General features: G+C 37.4%; 1 protein-coding gene across 2 annotated transcripts in view; it reads left to right on the forward strand.

Annotated features, from left to right (window-relative positions):
- Nucleotides 1–18,745, forward strand: part of P3H2 (prolyl 3-hydroxylase 2) — a 159,845-nt gene that overhangs the window by 128,628 nt on the left and 12,472 nt on the right. For both annotated transcript variants that reach the window (XM_081302147.1, XM_081302148.1), the window contains exons 4-12: nt 358–489; nt 2,634–2,776; nt 3,110–3,199; nt 5,151–5,191; nt 6,275–6,369; nt 14,947–15,074; nt 15,629–15,724; nt 17,061–17,211; nt 17,957–18,074. In XM_081302147.1, coding sequence (XP_081158273.1) covers nt 358–489; nt 2,634–2,776; nt 3,110–3,199; nt 5,151–5,191; nt 6,275–6,369; nt 14,947–15,074; nt 15,629–15,724; nt 17,061–17,211; nt 17,957–18,074 — 994 coding nt within the window. The remainder of the gene's footprint in view (nt 1–357; nt 490–2,633; nt 2,777–3,109; nt 3,200–5,150; nt 5,192–6,274; nt 6,370–14,946; nt 15,075–15,628; nt 15,725–17,060; nt 17,212–17,956; nt 18,075–18,745) is intronic.

An 18,745-nucleotide genomic window follows, 5' to 3' on the forward strand; every position in this document is an offset into this window, starting at 1 on the left:
AAAGAGAAGTGTCAGAGTTGTTAAATAATAAAGTCTACATGCAGCTGGATGTGGATGGGGTGAAATGGCTGTCACATTCAAAGGGGGTAAAGAAAGGGATACATGGGAAAGGAAGGGTACAAAATAGAAAAAGACCATGAGCCAGAGGGTTTGTAACCTACCACTGTTGAGTAATCACTGGTGAAGAGACTGGGGCAAGTCACTGTCTTGGTGAGAAGCTTCAACCATCACAAAGTGCTGATGGTAGGGACTTCTCTCTGGCAGTGTGGGAGGTAAGGAATGCCGGTGGAACTGCAGCTATAACAACACCTGGCTGTCAGCAGACAGCAGAATATACCTTTGGCTCTTGTCTTCCAGATCACTACATGCAGGTGCTGGTTTGCCAGCATGAGTGTGTGAGGGAGCTTGCTACCCGCCCTGGTCGCCTCTCGCCCATTGAGAATTTCCTTCCTCTGCATTATGACTACCTACAGTTTGCCTACTACCGAGGTAAAGCGTGGATTATCTGTGAGGACTTTGGGGGGTCGCTTTTCATCATTGCAGACACTACATTTTCATGGTTTAGTCCTCTGCTTTCTTTATCACCAAAGCATGGAATTTACACAATTTTCCCTCATCTCATATCACTGCTTGAGACAAGAAGAGCAGAAGGTGACACCATAAAATAGGCAAAGTACCAAATCTAATACTGTGATAATTTCCTGAAAATTATACCTAGGCTGACACTATATGACTTTTAAACTTAATTCTTGGAGCTTAATTTTAATAGTAATACATTCCTATAACTTGCAGACCCAAATATTATAAATCCTTCTTCTCCGTGTTTCCACCACCCAGTTTCATGACCATCAACCTTGTTTCTTATCTATACTTCCAAATTTTATGTAAAAATTAATATACCCTCACAGAAAATGTTTCTCCTTCTTCTTCCTTTTACACAGAAGGCAACATATTATTTATACTATTCCCCCACTGTTGTTTCACTTAATGCATGTCAGATTTTTTTAGCAGGTTAGACTATGAAATCACCATTTTGTTAGCCAAATGGCTAAATATTTGCAAGTTTTTAAGGTTTAGCATAAATGTATCAGTATGTGGAGATCTTTCTCATCCATTTTTCTTCATATCTGCATGTCATTGAACTATAATTTATTTTAGTGTCAGCTTATTAATGGGCAGTTGTGTTGGTAGTGATCTGTTGCTAATGCATGTACTTTCAAGTGAAGAGCATTTTATGTATGTCATTGCACATCTGACCACAGATATCTATCTGTAAAATCATGTCTGGAAATTCAATTGATGGGTTAAATGATTTATTGGTTGTAGTTATGACAGACGTTGCCAAATTTTCCTCCAGATGGAGTGCATTTTCCATTGCTCATCATCAGAATATATTATCAATTTTTAGATGTTCCCCAGGCCATTAAGTGAAAAATGAAATCTCAATATAGTTTTACTTTCCCTTTATTTTATTGAGAAAGAGATATTGAGCATCCTTTATTGTGCTTTAGAGCAGTTAATAGAATTGAGATTGCTGAAATTGGTCTTTGGTGCCACATTGTCTAACATCTTCATTTTGTAGGGAAGTGATTGTCTTGAAGTCACTTCTCTTAGTGACATGTCATAATTCCTAGTTGCTCTTCTCACTGTCTCCAGTATCAGTGCCTTTTAGAGAAGTCACTGGTAAAGAAAGTATTTCCCTTCTAAAATAAGAAGAAAAAGACTCAAGCCAATATTTTAACGCTACTTTGGAAAAATCAACATTTTTAAGCTACTTTGGCAAAGCCTCTCCCTTTCCAAAAGCAAAACATTACTCATTGTCCTGGCACTGATGGCAGATAATAAATCATGTGCTCAAGTCATTAGCAGTGACTGCAAAGGAGTTGAGAGAATTGCTTAGTGTTATCATTCTTACTAAAAAATCAAAGCAATCTCTGAAAATATGTGTGTATACAATTTCTTTTAAAAGATATTGAAGTGTTGTGACCTAAAAACATGATGTACAGCATTTCAAAATTTTGTTTGTGATGGTTAAATATTTCTAAATATTTCTTCTATAATAGGTAAATGTTTCTATAATGAAGAGTTTGTAGTTGAAACATTCTTAATTGTTGCTTTTCATACTTGGCCACTGTTGAAGCTGATGTTATGTGGTGAGGGGTTGGAGAGAAGTCCTCCAGAGCATCTGGGGTTCTGTGAGTCTTTCTGTGGAAGCAGCACTTTACCCCAAATGTAACAGCATTTTGAAATTACTTATATTTCTCATACATTATGAATAAAATAGTACATCACTGTGGTAGAAGATCATACTTAACCCAAACTCAGTACAGAAAAAAGAATTAATTTCTCCAATTCTGCTGTTTGTATTAAATAAGTTATTAATGAGCAACTTTGTGTAGAAACTTTTGATAATCTATGCAAAATGTCTAGCACCCAATCAGACTAAACATAATCCCTTTTGAGTATGTGAATCCATGTCTTCCCTTTATCTGTATTTCTGCCTACTCTGCTCAATTTGTCTTCTCTCTTATTGATGATTGATGTTGACTTTGATTGGCAAGTTGAAGTTTCTTTTTAAAATCCTCTGGGAAGACCTAGGCTAACTCTAATGCTACATGTCCTTGACCTTTCAGTTGGTGAGTATGTGAAGGCCTTGGAGTGTGCCAAGGCCTACCTCCTATTCCACCCAGATGATGAGGATGTCCAAGACAATGTGGATTACTATGAGAGTCTATTAGATGACAGCATTGACCCAGAATCCATTGAGGCCAGAGAGGTGAGACCAATGATCTGAGAAAAAGCTCTTTATTCTGCCATGTGCTCTGGGGAGAGTTGATAAATGTACCACTGCTCTTAAAGATACTGAATGATTTAGGAAAGGTCCTAGAACTTAATTCTTTCAGGCTTCATTCATGCCAGAAGCACATTTTTCTCATACATGCTAACTTGAAAAACTGTTGGCATGGGGATTTCCCCCTTCCCCCCCAGACTCTGAATATTTCTGTTAGTTCATTTGTCATTGTGTAATGAAAAGTATTCACTCAAACATTTATCATAGCTCTTAGCTGTTATTTAAATATAAATTTTCTTTCTTTTTTTTCCCCTCTAGGATTTAATTATGTTTGTGAAACGACATAAACTTGAATCTGAACTGATAAAATCAGCTGCAGAGGGACTGGGATTTTCATACACTGAACCAGTAAGGGCAAAGTGAAAAAAGGAAATGTCTATTAAAGAATTTGTTGGTGGAATTCTTATTCACAAATAATAAGAATTTAGTATTTTTTGTTCCCCACCCTCACTTGATGAGGATCTAATAGTGCCCTCCTTGAGTTAATATTGGGGTAGGAGTGGAATCTATACGCAGTATATGTGATGAACTTTAAAAGACTGACCTATTTCCATAGCACCCAGGACCAAAGTCAAAAGCAAATATTGGAAAGAAGTATTTTGTACATGATTCATTTGCCTTAGGATTGATTTATTTTTTTGAAAAATTTCGATGCAGCCAGGCACAGTGGCACATGCCTGTAATTCCAGCTGCTAAGGAGGCGGAAGCAGGAGGATCTCTAGTTTAAATCCAGTCTTAACAATTTAGCAAGGCGCTAAGCAACTCAGAGAGACCCTGTCTCTAACTAAAATACAAAACAGGTCTGGGGATGTGGTTTAGTGGTTGAGTATCCCTAAGTTTAATGTAAACATTAAAGAGGCTTCAGAAAGAACAGCATTGGGCCAACTCTTTATGCTGTCTTTCTTCATTTCCCAAGCTATCTTCTAAATTGTTCATGTAAATACACCCCATTTGCAGAGCTAATGCTATGGTGTAGATAGTCTGTGTTCTGATTTCTATTTGAGAAAATATCATAAGCAATTTCTATAGCTCTTAAAATTATATATATAACTGGTGGACAATAAGTAATAAACCCTTGTCATGCTTCTGGATATTTGAATTGTTTCTCAAATACTTAATTTTAAGCATTTGTGTCTCTATTAAACTATAACCATAGAATAAATTTCTAGGAGCACAATTACTTTGCCATCAAACCATGAGGTTGAAAAGTACTCAAAATGAAATTACTTTTCTAAAAGAATTTTCTGATACCTTTACTGCTCCAAGTTAAAGTATTGGTTTACTACAAACTTCTCAGTACCAAGAAATAATATTTTGAAATCACCTGTATTATTCATGTATTATGTAGAAAATACTACATCATTGTCATTTTAACTTGTATATTTTCAATGAACAGTATTATTATTTCAGTATTATTACTTGCCTTTGAATTACCTGGACATGGACTTTGTTCACTATTGGTTACTAATATATTCTTTATATATGCTTATGAAATTATATGCCTATCAATTATTATTTGTAGTGTGTTTTATTTGCAGCATTTTTTTAGTTTTTATTGGTATGAAATGTTTTTATTGGTATGCTTTTAAAGTTAGGTTAATTTAAGGTAATATTTTTATTGTAATGCTTCAAATACATTCATTCCCATTTATTATTTTTCAAATTTGTGTTAGCTCAAGAGACACCAGAAAACTGCATTTACTCCCTTTATAATCTTGCACAGATATTTTGTCAAGTTTGACTTCTTTCATCTATTTGTTTTATTCTTACAATATAGAATAGTTAGACTGAATAATATTGCAAACTTCTTTCTGACACCAAATTCCAAGTCATTTTCTGGGACAGAAAATGAGCTAATTCCATACTATTTTTTTTTTTGAGAGAGAGAGAGAGAGAGAGAGAGAGAGAGAGAAAGAGAGGGAGGGAGGGGAAAGAGAGAAAGAGACAGAGAAATTTTAATATTTATTTTTTAGTTTTTCGGCGGACACAACATCTTTGTTGGTATGTGGTGCTGAGGATCTAACCCAGGCCACACGCATTCCAGGCCAGCGCGCTACCGCTTGAGCCACATCCCCAGCCCTCCGTACCATTTTTAAATCCATTTGGGTTTCATTTTGCCAGAATTTCATCAACATTAGCCTGCCTTTTTATTAATTTTTTAAATAAAAATAAATTGTATTTTATGTAAAGTATGTTTCCTGATAATTTAGGTCTTTTGAATATTTTAAATATGTTCTAAATTTTATTTTTCAAATGATATTTTAGTAACAAATACAATTTTTTGCTTAATTTAAAACAGAATTATTGGATCAGATATGGAGGACGACAGGATGAGAATAGGTAAGTCTTTCATTCAAAGTAAGTATGAACTATTTCTTTTTAATGAGAAGGAACACTTATAGTCAAAATATAATATAAGGAACTTAGCTCTTATTAAAAAGATAATTAAGAGTTTTAAAAGCTACAAATTAAGAGCTCTGTATCCTGGTTCCAGCTTTTCCAGTGTGGAAGGTCATACCTTTGTATGTATGACTGTAAGTAAATGTCTTTCTCACTGAGTCTCATGACTTTTCCTCAAAAAAAAAAAAAAAAAATTGAATCCAGCATTTTGAGTGCTGACATTCTGTGATTCCAAATCAGGTAAAAGAAAATGAAATTTTTCTATTGCATGTTTGAATAACTTAAACTCTTGATGTATTTTAAATTACCCATTTGAGATTACATGGTCCAATCTGTTCACTTTCAAACTGAGAAACAGGCTGTGTCAAGGGAAGGCACTTTAAACTTAGAGTTTCACATCAAGGGATTGGCAGACCCAGGTCTTACTCAGAATCGTGAGGTCTTTCACTTGATTTTAAGGACTCGGCTCTTAATTTGTGTAATATTATTGCAAGAAATCTAAGAATATTATGTGCAATTTGGATTTCTCCAGTTCCTGTGTGTTATAAAGGCAGCTAACTCTCATTTGTGTGTTTGCAAAGTATGACACAAACATAAGTCTTCTTTCTCAGAATAGTACAGAACTAGAACATTAGAATATAATTTATTCCAATTCAATCATTCAGTGATGCAGTCCATGTTCAAAGCACAATATTCTGAGCATTAAAAAGATTCATATGATAACTTTTTCTTGCTCCATTGGAACTATGCTTTCATCTGAAGGAGGTTAAGTTATAGATACCTTTGATTGTAATGAAGCTTGCAAAGAAGATTCACAGGAGTGAAGTAGAACATATTCATTGAAGAAATAGAGAAGAACCTCATAGAGGCAGGGACATGTAAAGTTTGATTTTAAAAGACAAGTGGACTTATGTAAAACAGAAATATGTAATAAGAACCATAGAATTCTTCAGTAGAGTATCTTTTCTTTGGAACATCTTTACTCAGTGGAAAATTTCATTGCAACTTTTTTTGAATGGACAGGGTCCCTTCAGGAGTGAATGTAGAGGGGGCAGAAGTTCATGGATTATCAATGGGGAAAAAGTCATCACCCAAGATGGATCGAGATCTAAGAGAAGGTAAGTTCCCATTGGCTTTCACTTTTATAAGTGGGAGGAAGAGGGGAGGAAGAGGGTAGTGTGTGAACCATTCTTACCTAGATCAATGCAGAACCCACTTTCTCTGGAAAATTAAGTTTAGGACTAAATTACTACAGTTTTTAAAAGCCTGAAAGCAATGCTTAAAAACAAGAATGTCTCAGATTTGTATATTATTAAAAATGTGCTTCCACATTCACTCAATCATTGTTTTTTTCCCCTACAGTAATCCTGTGAGTTAGGCAGGGACAGTATGTTCATCTCCTTCCTGAATTGAATACCTGAGGCTTAGTGAGGCCCCAGAACTTAGCTCTGTCATATATAGTCAGCTATGAATGCTAGATAATGTGGGATTATCTAGGGAATTTGGAAAAGAGATAGGTCATATGGGATATAGGCTAGTTCATCTAAAAAACTTGAAGATAGAACTAAGAAGTGTTTTGAGAGAAAGTACAGTTTATTTATTTTTTAAATTTCTTGCTAGGCTGGGAATCCAACCCAGAGCCTTTGGCATGCTAGGCAAGCACCCTATCTCAAGCTGTACCTCCCCAGCTCAAAAATAGACTTCAGATTGAATTGACAGGGTGTGGAGGGAGCCATTCTAGTCTACAAAACAAATAGAGCAAAGGTACAGAGATGGGGAGAGTAGAATATTATATGTCTAGTCATGTAAGATTAAAATTAGTGTAATCACAACTAGAGAGTTGCCAAAAGTAGTTTTTAAATAGAGCCAAATATTGTTATAATAATAAACTATGAGTAATGTAGTACTAATAGAAGTACTCATTCTTAACAATTTTTCTTTTCTATGTTTTATAATATTTCAAGCAAATTTACACACAATTCATTTTAATACTACCAGTCTCTCATGTGAAGAGGTTTGGTAACTTCTCCAAAGTCTCACAGCTCATAACATGTTGGGCAGGCATCTGAACCTAGACTTTGGAAAAAATTCCCAGTTTTTCTTCTTAACTTTCTGCATGCAACATAGAAATGTGTATTCCCAAAGCATAATCTTTTTGTTTTTGTTTTCCCATATTTTTATTGGTGTGTTATAGTTGTACATAATGGTGGGATTTATTGTTATCTATTTATACATGCACACATTATAACAATATGATTTGGCCAGTATTATTCCCAAGCACTTCCCCTTTTCTTCTCCTTCTCCCTTCCCCCGTTCTCATTCTTACCATGATCTCCCTTTAATTTTTTAAAATTTGTTCTAATTAGTTATACATGACAGTAGAATGCATTTTGACACATTGTACACAAATGGAGCATAACTTCTTCCTCTGGCTGTACAAGATGCTGAGTCACACCAGTAGTGTAATCATACATGTATATAGGGTAATAATGTCTGTCTCATTCTACCATCCTACCCATCCCCACCACCCCATCTCTCCCCTCACTCCCCCCTGCACAATCCAAAATGCTTTCATTCTTCCCTACCCCACCCCCCACTATGGAAAAGCATAACTTTTGATTAAATACAATTATCCTTGGGTGACCACCTGAAATTGGTTTTAGGACCCCTCCCCCACCACCAAGGATACCAGAATCCAATTATTCTCAATCCCTTTTATATAATGTCTTACTATTTGAATATAACCTATGTTCAGCTTCCTTTATACTTTAAATTATATGTGTAAACTGCTTGCCATACCTAATACAAGTAAATGCTATGTAAATCGGTGTCATACTGTGTTATGACAGAATAAAAGCTGTACATATCCAGTACAGTTTTTTTTTTCCAACTATTTTCAATCTAAGGTGGTGAATCCATAGCTGCAGGACCATACATATGGAGGGCCAACTACAGTTGTAGATAAGAAGAAGCTTTCAAAAACCTGCATTGAGGAGTACTGTATTTCTTTCCCCACGAGAGCTTTTCAGCACATTCCTCTAGCTGATTTAAAAATGTCTAGCTCTCTATACTCTTACAATTCCTAGTCCTTTTCTTCCTTAGCTTCCAAGTCAGTTTGAAGCAGTAAACAGAATAATATGCTCATCTGTGACCTAGACCTCAGTTTGTAGCCACAAACCCCAAGCTGTTTTACAACTGCCAGAAAGCTTCACAGTCAGTCAGAGTTCATGTTGCCTTTTAAGCTGAGAAATCACCTAGGAAGTACATGCCAATAGGCCCGAACTTTGCTGTAAATGTTTAGGAAGCTCCAGAGCAGTTGCCAAATTTCAAAGCTTTTTTTTTTTTTTTTAAAACAAAACAAAACAAAACAAAACAAACAAACAAACAAAAAAAAAAAAACCTTTGCTACCAGGAGGGAATCTGATGTTCAGTAACATAACTACTGACTAGAAAGCTTAATGGGAAAAGTGGAACATAGGACTGACTACATGTGATGATTGATTGATTGGGTTACCAAAGTCTACCATCTCTTTTTGTTTGTTTGTTTTGTTTTGTTTGTTTTTTATTGTTTTTGGTTGAATTGGAGAATGGATCTTAGGATATTCTTTGGGAACCTACAGGTCTGAAAGGAAAAAAAATAAAATTCCTACTCTGTTCTCATACCCAATACAAACATGTTTGTGACCAGATACGTGGGATTTTCTCCCTGCACCCCAAGCAGTTCTCTAAGGGATACATACCAACTTGGTGTTCTCAAATTAAATTCAATTCTGATGTTCTCCACCTGGAGAGTGTCAGGTCCCACAGGTTGAGGGCTTAGCCCCACAAGATTGCCCCACTTCAAACACCAATGACAATAGCAGGTTGTCACTTATACTTCTGAGTTTCCTACTGACCAGCTACATATGTGGCTTATGACCCCCTCCTTGAGCTTGATTAATTAGCTAGAACAATTCATGGATCTCAGGGAATCCCTCACGTTTACTAGTTTAATATGAAGATCTTTATAAAGGAGACGAATGAACAGTGAGATGCAGAGGTGATTAAAACCAGGGAGTGGAAAAATACAGAGCTTCCTTGCCCTCTTGGGGGAATTGCCTCCCAGTATCTCCACATGTTCATTACCAAGAAGCTCATTACCCCTTGTTGAAAGAGAACTTTTAGGGAGCTGAATTTCCAGCCCTTCGGCTCCCTTCCCAGAGGTCCACATTGAGACTGCAAGTTCTACCCTCCTCATCACTTGGTCTTTCTGATGACTAGTCCCATCTTCAGTCCATCCAGGGGCTACACCTGAAGTGAATTCATAAGCAAAGACTCAGGTGTGGTCAAAAAAGGCTTTATTACAGCCAGGCTTGATGGTGCACAACCGTAATCCCAGTGACTTGGGAGGTTAAGCAGGAGATCACACATTAGAGGCCAGCCTCAGCAACTTAGTGAAGCCCTAAGAGACTTAAACCCTGTCTCAAAATTAAAACCAAAAAGAACTGGGGATGGTGCTCAATAGTTAAGCACCCTTGGGTTCAATGCTCATCTCTCTGCAAAAAAGCTTATAAGTAACAAAGATTCTTCTATCATTAGTAAATCAAATGGGTGTTAGAAGCTGTGAACTAGGAACTACGGACAATAAGAGCACATACATTTCTTATTACACTGCAACTTCTGTTCAGTGATCAAGCATCTAAATATGATGTAGAATAAGAGCAGTGGAAGACAGAGGCAAATGAGCTTCCTGGTAATGAACGTGTGGAAATGCTGGGTGGCATCTCCCTCCCACACCCTGATTCTCTTCACCTCTGTACCTCACTGTTCATTTGTCTCCTTTATAAAGTTCTTCATATTAAGCTGGTAAATGTGAGAGATTCCCTGAGATCTGTGAGTTGTTCTAGCTAAAAAACAGAAAACAGTTAGGCTGGAAGAAGATGTTAAGGAGGCAAGAAAATATGCAAGTGCCACAAATTATATTTCAACTTTTCTCATCTTCCACAAAGATATCATTATTTCCTCGGGCTTCTCACTTCTATCTAGTTGTATTCCTAGTGGACATCTCCTAAGCATTAAATGGGAATCACTGGGGGCCACATTCTGTCCATAGAACATACAAGGTAACTTACTAAGGACTTTCTTTGTCCCTTGTTCATTCTGCTTCTAACCACCAGCTTTGCAGTAGTCATTGGGAATATGGTAGAAATGAAATGACATTGAACTTGGAATCAGAAGGCTTAGTTTTTGCCGATATCTTATTCTAATGTGTTGTGTGCTACTGGAAAACTAGAGTCATACTCCTGAGCCCTTTTATCCTGATCCATGAAGGAAGTATGGCATCATTTTTTGAGATGTGAAAGTCTTTTGTAAACTGTAAAGGGCTGTACTCATATAAGGGCTCATTAACTTGTGTACCCCCATCAATACCTTGTGTGACATTGTGATATTTATGGAAATTGATTTTTCTTACTGTGAGCCACAGAGTGAACACAAAGGAGTACTTTCCTAGATAATCTCTTTGTTGCAAGCAGAGAATCAGAGCCAGGCACATACTTTATGAATGAGAGAAGAATTAAGTTATTTAACTAAATATCCTGGAGCTGTGGTTAGGAGCTGGCTGAAACCATCAAGTCAGGCCACAGGAACCACAACCTATTGGACTATGTTTTAATTTTAATTTTAATGTTATTCTCTGTCTGGTGTGCTACTAGTCATCTGCAGGCTGGTTAACCTGCCTTATGAATGGCGAGATTTGTTTTTTTTTTCTTTTAGCTAGTAAGTGGGAAACTAGGTGTTTAATGAAGTGTATATGTGGGAAATTTCTGTATAAAACTCTATGCTTCATGATAGCTTTGTTAGCTACATTAAAGGCAGGTTTGTATTACAAATTCTCCCTGAATCTTTTAGGATCTAGATATTTAAGACTCAATGTTGCACTTATTGTTTACACAATCTGTGTGTGTTACTTATCATCCAATTGGGGGATGTTAATATCTCTCTAGCATTCCTTTGAAATAGTTCCCATCATGTCATAATCTTTATTAAGATGCCCCAGTATGAACTTTACAAAATTTTCCAGGCACAGTTAACCAGATCAAACATGGTGATGATGATGATGATGATGATGATGATAACAACAAATACAGAGCTTGAATGATAGGCATTTTTTCCAAATGTTTTAGTTCAGTAACTTTAAAAAAAATCATACTTCAAAAATATGCTAATAGTGTTCAAAGAAATATAAGCTCAAAACTCGACAAAATACAATTGAACCTACTTCATTAAATTTCCTATGTGTCTTCCGTTTCTATTTGAATTTTATAGTAGCAAAAATTTTTTGCAGTTAACCTACAGATACCTTCTCTTTCTTGTTGAAGGAACATTTCATTTCATATTTCTTTTTAAATTCTTTTTTAGTTGAAGATGAACACAATAATTTTATTTTATTTATTTTTAAGTGATTCTGAGGATCAAAACCAGTGCCTCACACATGCTAGGCAAGTGCTCTGCCACTGAGCTACAACCCCAGGCCCTTCATTTCATATTTCTGCATTAGAGTGAACAAACAGTTCACTTTTCCAAATAATCCAGCTACATGGATTAGAGCAGCATACCAAAATTGTATTCTGTGTTAAGAGGGTCTTTGGGAGGCTAATGCTTTGTTTTGTTTTGTTGCTGTGAAAAAAAAAAAAGGGCCCAAATAGAGCAGTTAACAGCAGCTCTGTTATCTCACAGTTGCTATGGGTCAGGGGTCTGGGGTCAGTGTGGCTGAATCAACTTCAGTCTGTCACATATTGGTGGTCAGGGTTAGGATCTCTTCCCAGACTTGACTGGGAAGTATCTTCTTTCAAATCAGATGGCAGAATTCGGTTCCTAGCCGGTTGTTGCCTGTAGTTCTTCAGTTTCTATTGGATGCCAGCTGGAGGAGGTCCTCAGTTCCTTTCCACATGAGCTCCAAAGCAGCCACCTGCTGCATCACATCAAAGCATGGGAAGGCAATGGACTGAGTCTGCTGAAGATCCAAGTTGCAATCTTATATAATGTAAGGAAGACGTGACATTCCATCACCTTGGTCATATTCTCCTGGTTGGAGAAGCAGGTGCCAGGCCCACCCACACTTGTGGGAAATAACTTACACCAGGGTCTGAAAGGCAGGAGGCAGTGATCATTAAGGGCTACCTGAGAATCTCTCTGCCGTGGGAAGGAAAGAAGGGAGAGAGGGAATGAAGAGAGGAAGGGAGAAGGGACAGGCAAAGGAGGGAGGAATTATGTTCATTTAAGGCTAAAATCTTTTGCATATCACATCACTACTTAGGAGATTCATAGGGCTTATTCACACAGTAAAAGTTCCAGGAAATCCTTTTCAATTTTATTTAACACAATTCTTGCCAAAAACTTGTCAGCACAAAAATATTGTAGAAAAACATATTTTTTCTGTTCGTCCAAAATGTGTGATACTGGGGCTGGGGATGTGGCTCAAGCGGTAGCGCGCTTGTCTGGCATGCGTGCGGCCCGGGTTCGATCCTCAGCACCACATACCAACAAAGATGTTGTGTCCGCTGAAAACTGAAAAATAAATATTAAAATTCTCTCTCTCTCTCCCCTCTCTCACTCTCTCTTTAAAAAAAAAATGTGTGATACTGGAACTTGGGGCTGGTGGATATATTTTTAGAATCCAAGAAATTCTATATTTATAAATTTTGATGACAATTTTAAAAATTAAGGGATGAAATGAGTAGGTCATCTGATGACCACCTTGTAGCTAGGTGTTGCCTGAGGTTTCCCTTCTCAGTTAAGGTCATGTTGGCCCAGTTGTTCATACATCAGTGATTGAGGACTAAGAATAAATGAAGGGGATAAGCTTCTAAATAATATATTAAGGCCAGATGAAGGCCAAAATTCATCACATACTATAAGATTTTAAAGTAGATTCTATAGAGAGAAGTTGTGGTGGAAAGAACATGCCATTATACACCACAGTGTTGTAAGAAATGCTGGTTCAGAAGAGCCTGGTCCAGATTATTTAGAAGAATATGCATGTGGAATCTGTTGTTTTATCTTCAGTGAAATAACATTGACCATTTTATTAGGGTTGTTAATTTGAATTTAGATGGCTTTATGGTCTTGCTTTTATTTAATCTTGTAAGTAATTTTTGGTATTATACTAGTATGAAATAATAAAACTAAATACAGTATACATAGTTTTATAATTACAAAGAGGTAGAAAAAAAATCACAGTAAAATAATTTGTTCACACTGGAGCTCCTTAGAGACCACTGGCTGTAACAGATAACCATGCATTACTCAAGATTGAGAAACACTATCTTATTCTTTTAATGCTCTATTAATCATGTTCTGTGATAAAGCCCCCCCATTTTTTTCTAACTAGACTAATAAAAAAGTAGTGCTACTCCCCAGGTTGAGTAATCTGTTTTATAGAAATGAAACACACATCAAGTTTGATGTCTCTGCACATGTGATTTAGCCCCAAGTGGTCGTGGGGCTGGTTAGAGAAGCAGGTGCCAGGCCCACGCACACTTGTGGGAAACAAATTACACCAGGGTCTGAAAGACAGGAGACAGTAATCATTAAGGGCTACCTGAGAATCTCTCTGCCATGGGAGAGAAAGAAGGGAGAGAGGGAGTGAAGAGAGGAAGGGAGGAGGGAGAGACAAAGGAGGGAGGAATTATTTTACTAGACTCGGGGAGAATGGGAGATGTACCTCCACACCCCTACATCCTCCAGAATGAGCTGCCCTTACTCAGGTATTTATCAGCTTGTCAGGTCCTTATACTTATCAGGAGTGTTTTAAGGAGATATATATATATATATATATATATATATATATATATATATATATATATATATATATATATATATATATAAATGTTTTCTGTTCAGTTTCTGGTTCAAAATGTCTGCACTCTGCTGCATCTGAAGATTTCTTCACCATTAATCACTCCTACTCTATAAGGAAAGGACCTTGTTAGGTCTAGATTTTATAATTTTGCAATCTAAAATGTGACCCCAAAGAATCTCACTCCGAAGAGGCTCTAGAGAGCTAATTTCTCTAAAGTTGTAGGCTTTCTCTAGGGAGAGAGCAGCCTACAGGAAACCCTCCTGTGCAGAAAAAGCAATGTCAAGACTTTACCCAGAAAGCAGAAAAAACAACTACTACAAATACAAGACCTCCTGGAACCAGTTAAGCAGAGGGATGGGAGAGGCTGGGGAAGGAGCAGAAGATTGGTGTAACACCAGGGTCATCTGGCAGAGGCATTGCTGTGGATGCCAGTGAACTGAGTGGTGCATGTCATGCCTGGGTAACACTGACATGTGACCAATTCATCTCCTGTAATATGACAGAGGTATAAATGAGGGGCTGTGGAGGAAGATGAGTCTTCCCAGAGGAGAATTCTAGGAGTTGCCTGATTTGCTTTTCAGGACCATGGGGAATCAAGTGTAATTTGTCTATCCCAAAATACCACATGCATGCAATATATTGTTATGACACTATAAGAAAATATAGCAGTCAAATATCTGACTTTTCCCTGAATTCATATTGTGTTTCTTGAGTTTTCTACTATGTCATTAGTCATTGTGCCTCCATCTTCCTGAGTAATCTGTCTGTCCCAAAGTGTCCAGTCAAAGCTGTTCTGTGCTCTGTGCTCCCTCCTTGAGGAGAGATAACAAGATAATGTTCTCTGTCCCTTCAGGTGGCCCTCTGCTCTATGAGAACATCACTTTCGTCTACAACTCAGAGCAGCTGAACGGGACCCAGCGGGTTCTCCTGGATAATGTCCTGTCAGAGGAGCAGTGCCGGGAGCTCCACAGCGTGGCCAGTGTGAGCATGGAATGGGGCAGGGGCCTGTCATGAGCCTGGAGGAGCCATGGTCCGGTCCCACTTTTAGGCCTGACTTTTGACTTTGTTTAGGAGAAGGACATTGATTGCGGAGAGATTTTCTTAGCTTTGGCTTCTGGTGATGTTTACTTTTGCAGATGGGAATATCCCAGTGGCTTAATTCCCAGGACAATGCCCATCCAGCATGTTCCCTGCCTAGCATATAAAGTTGCTGGGGGAAATCCCTTTATTTTAATCAATAATCAATTGACATATGGATTATTGCATTCTGTTTATTTCTATTTATTATCATTTCCATATATTTCTACTAAAATCATTATTCACACTGCATGTTCATTATACAATATTGTATTATGAAAATGTAGTGTGAAGACTAAATACAGGCATTTCTTTTGATTAGAAAAATTAATTATGCCTGTATTCTGGTTCTGAGTATTCACTTTGATTGTCATCTTTCTGGAAGCCAAAGCAAAAAGAAAGACCTGATGAATTCATAGTTGTCACTGATGAAACATCTTTTTGCCTTTTGATTCCAGGGAATCATGCTCGTTGGTGACGGCTACAGAGGAAAAACTTCACCCCATACGCCCAATGAAAAGTTTGAAGGTGCAACTGTCCTGAAAGCGCTCAAAGTAAAGTTTCACTGTGTTTGGGTTTGGGTTCCTAAGTGTCAACCCAGAGGCTTTAGTGAATGACAGACACAGGAAAGAGAAGAGTTTAGAATATACAACAATCAGGAGCAAATATGAAGCAGAAACTTTGTTGTATTTGTTTTTGGGTGGCAAGGATTGAACCAGGGCCTGGTGCATACTAAACACAAGCTCTACCTCTGAGTTACACGTGCCCAGACACCTTTATTGTTTTTAATCAGTCCTTCATTCTGTCATTAATTTATTAAACTTCACATTTACTAAATTTGTACCTGATTAAAAAAAAAAAAAACACAAAACCTCTATCCTCAAAGAGCTCATGATCTGCTTATAAAAACATACACAAACAAGTAATTATTCTTTACAGCAAGAAGTGTTATTAGAGAGGAATTAAGAATGTATTATGAGAGAAGAGGGAAGGAAACAATTAGCTTTTAAGTTACCCTTTATAATTAGTAAGAGCTTATTTCTGCAGCTCTTTATCCTAACCCTAATCCCATCAGTATTCCCATTAGTTAGTGTGGATATAGCCACCCTGTATTGTCTTCAAAGCCCTCCCATTGACCTACTGCTCTCTCTCTCTCTCTCTCTCTCTCTCTCTCTCTTTCTTCTTACTCAAAACAAGTTCATTTCTTGCTTGCATAAAATGAAACCATCTGGGAGAGATGTGGAGTTAAGGAAAGGAAACACTAGTCCTCACAATCATTCAAGGGCCAAACTGAAGATCTTTGCCATCATCAAGTGGTTTTCATAGTTATTTTGGGTGTGTCCATCTACATAGCAGATGGGAGAAGAAAATGCAAGGATCATGGTTGAAATTTTAATGGGGTCTACATTCCTACACTCACTTTGCCCTGTCCAAGACTTAGTCACATGGTCTCATACACATGTGTGGCCCTGAGTGGGTAAATGTGCTTCCTTGCTGGGTAGCCATGTGTAAGGAACATATCTCAAAAAGAAGCCAAAGTTTTTTTGCAGACATTTAGTAGTTTCTGCTGCCAAACTCTTTTCTATTGCAGGCTTCCAGCCTTAGGCAAGCCTAAGCTCAGATTTAAAGTATCTATTTAAAATGCATAGTTAAGGACATAGATATTTTAATTACTGAAATGAATGCATGGAACTAAAGTGACTAAAGGATCTAACAGCTTGTGAAACCCCTACCCCAACATTCCACAAAGGATAGGGAGAAGAGACTAAGATAGGGAGTCCCTAAGATCAGGTCTGAGGAAAAATAAAGTTCCTGGTTTTTTTTTTTTTTTTTTAATTCTACTGGTCAATCCACTGCTTTCCAATGTTTTTATTTTGCTTTTCTTTTCAGTTTGGTTATGAGGGCCGAGTCCCACTGAAGAGTGCACGTCTGTTTTATGACATCAGTGAGAAGGCTCGAAAGATCGTAGAGTCCTATTTCATGCTGAATTCAACCCTTTATTTTTCCTATACACACATGGTCTGCCGAACAGCCCTATCTGGTGAGAATTCAGAGCCTGAACTTGTTCCTTTCTACCCACAATACAATGGGAATTTAAACTATGTAAAACAGAGCTCTATTACATGTAGCCTAATATTTTAGAAGAGTTCTATATTTCTAAAGGAGGAAGAGAAGGAGGAGGAACAGTAGCAACTTAGGAAACTCAGGACTTCTTATTTTTTACATCCCTCTTTTGCTCCTTTTTGGTCCCCTAAAATTCCTGAAGACCCTCTCTCTGAATATTTTCAAATCTATTTCTCCTTATTGCTGACATCATACAGAAAAATGCTTTTCTTCTCTAGGCTTCTCTTTCCAAGGGACCAGGGACCTGGACATTATGGTTGCTGTTTGTTAAAGAGATTATTAAAGAGATGTCCATTATCATTTCTCCTGAGCATCTTCTCTCCCACCCACCTAAATGCCACAGGAAAGATGCCATAGGAGTAGGCGACACTTGGGGGAGTTTCCTCTGAATCAAAATCATTTTTTTTCATTTTCATTTCATCCTTATCCTTTTGAAGTACAACCCATGAAATGCATATAGCTTATACACGTATATTTCTATCAGAGTGTGCTTATAGTTGAAGAGACAGGTGTGATTTGCCCAAGGTTTCACATCAAATTCAAGTCAAAACCAGACCAGAGTCTCCTGACTGCTTGCCCACTGTCATCTATATCCTCTCATTTACAAAGGACACCAGGAATGAGAGAAGACAGTTAATCAATATTGTTCCTTTTTCTGGCAGGTCAACAGGATAGAAGAAATGACCTCAGTCATCCCATCCATGCTGATAACTGCCTGTTGGATCCAGAAGCCAACGAATGCTGGAAGGAGCCTCCTGCTTACACTTTCCGGGACTATAGGTAAGCCCGAGTCTCCTTCAGAACCAAGCTCCCACCCAACAGTAATCCATGGGAACTGGAAAGCTATTCTGTTTTGCTTGTCATCTTTATCTCTGTGAAGCAGAGATTCTCAAGTAATCTGAAGCAGCTTCCATAGCTGAGAAGTGACAACTTCATTTTTATCTTCAAAATCATGCACATTTTCCTCCTACCAAGGAGAGTGTATGTTGTGTTCTGTTGTGTTGTTTTTAAATCATTGTGTTTTCACTGAGGCATACCCTTTTGGGGTATGTACATCTCAGTCTGAGAACACAAAGTCTTGGTGTCCTAGCATACCCGGGGATCTTCTCATATCACTTATCAATCACTCACACATTTGAAGAACTATGTTGCATTTTGCAAACAACAAAACAGAAACTAAAAAAAAAATACTCTTTTATGATGTTGAAAGATATCTTTGTCTATAAAGGAGAGAATCAGGAGTCGTAGTCCCCATGTGTATAATAGTGTGTTAATTATTATGACACTTTCCTATTCTAAAATAATTTTTAGCACCCCCTCTCTGCAGGGCCAAGGTCCATGTAATTAAGGAAAAAGTAGTTACTAGTATGTGAGAGAAGAAGAGAGTTAGAAGCAATGTGGGTGGGTTCAGAGGGCTCCATTAAAATAAATCTAGTTAGATATTCTTTGGA

Source organism: Spermophilus citellus (assembly GCF_964194105.1).
Source record: "Spermophilus citellus genome assembly, chromosome: 7".
In the NCBI taxonomy this organism is placed as follows: Eukaryota; Metazoa; Chordata; class Mammalia; order Rodentia; family Sciuridae; genus Spermophilus; species Spermophilus citellus.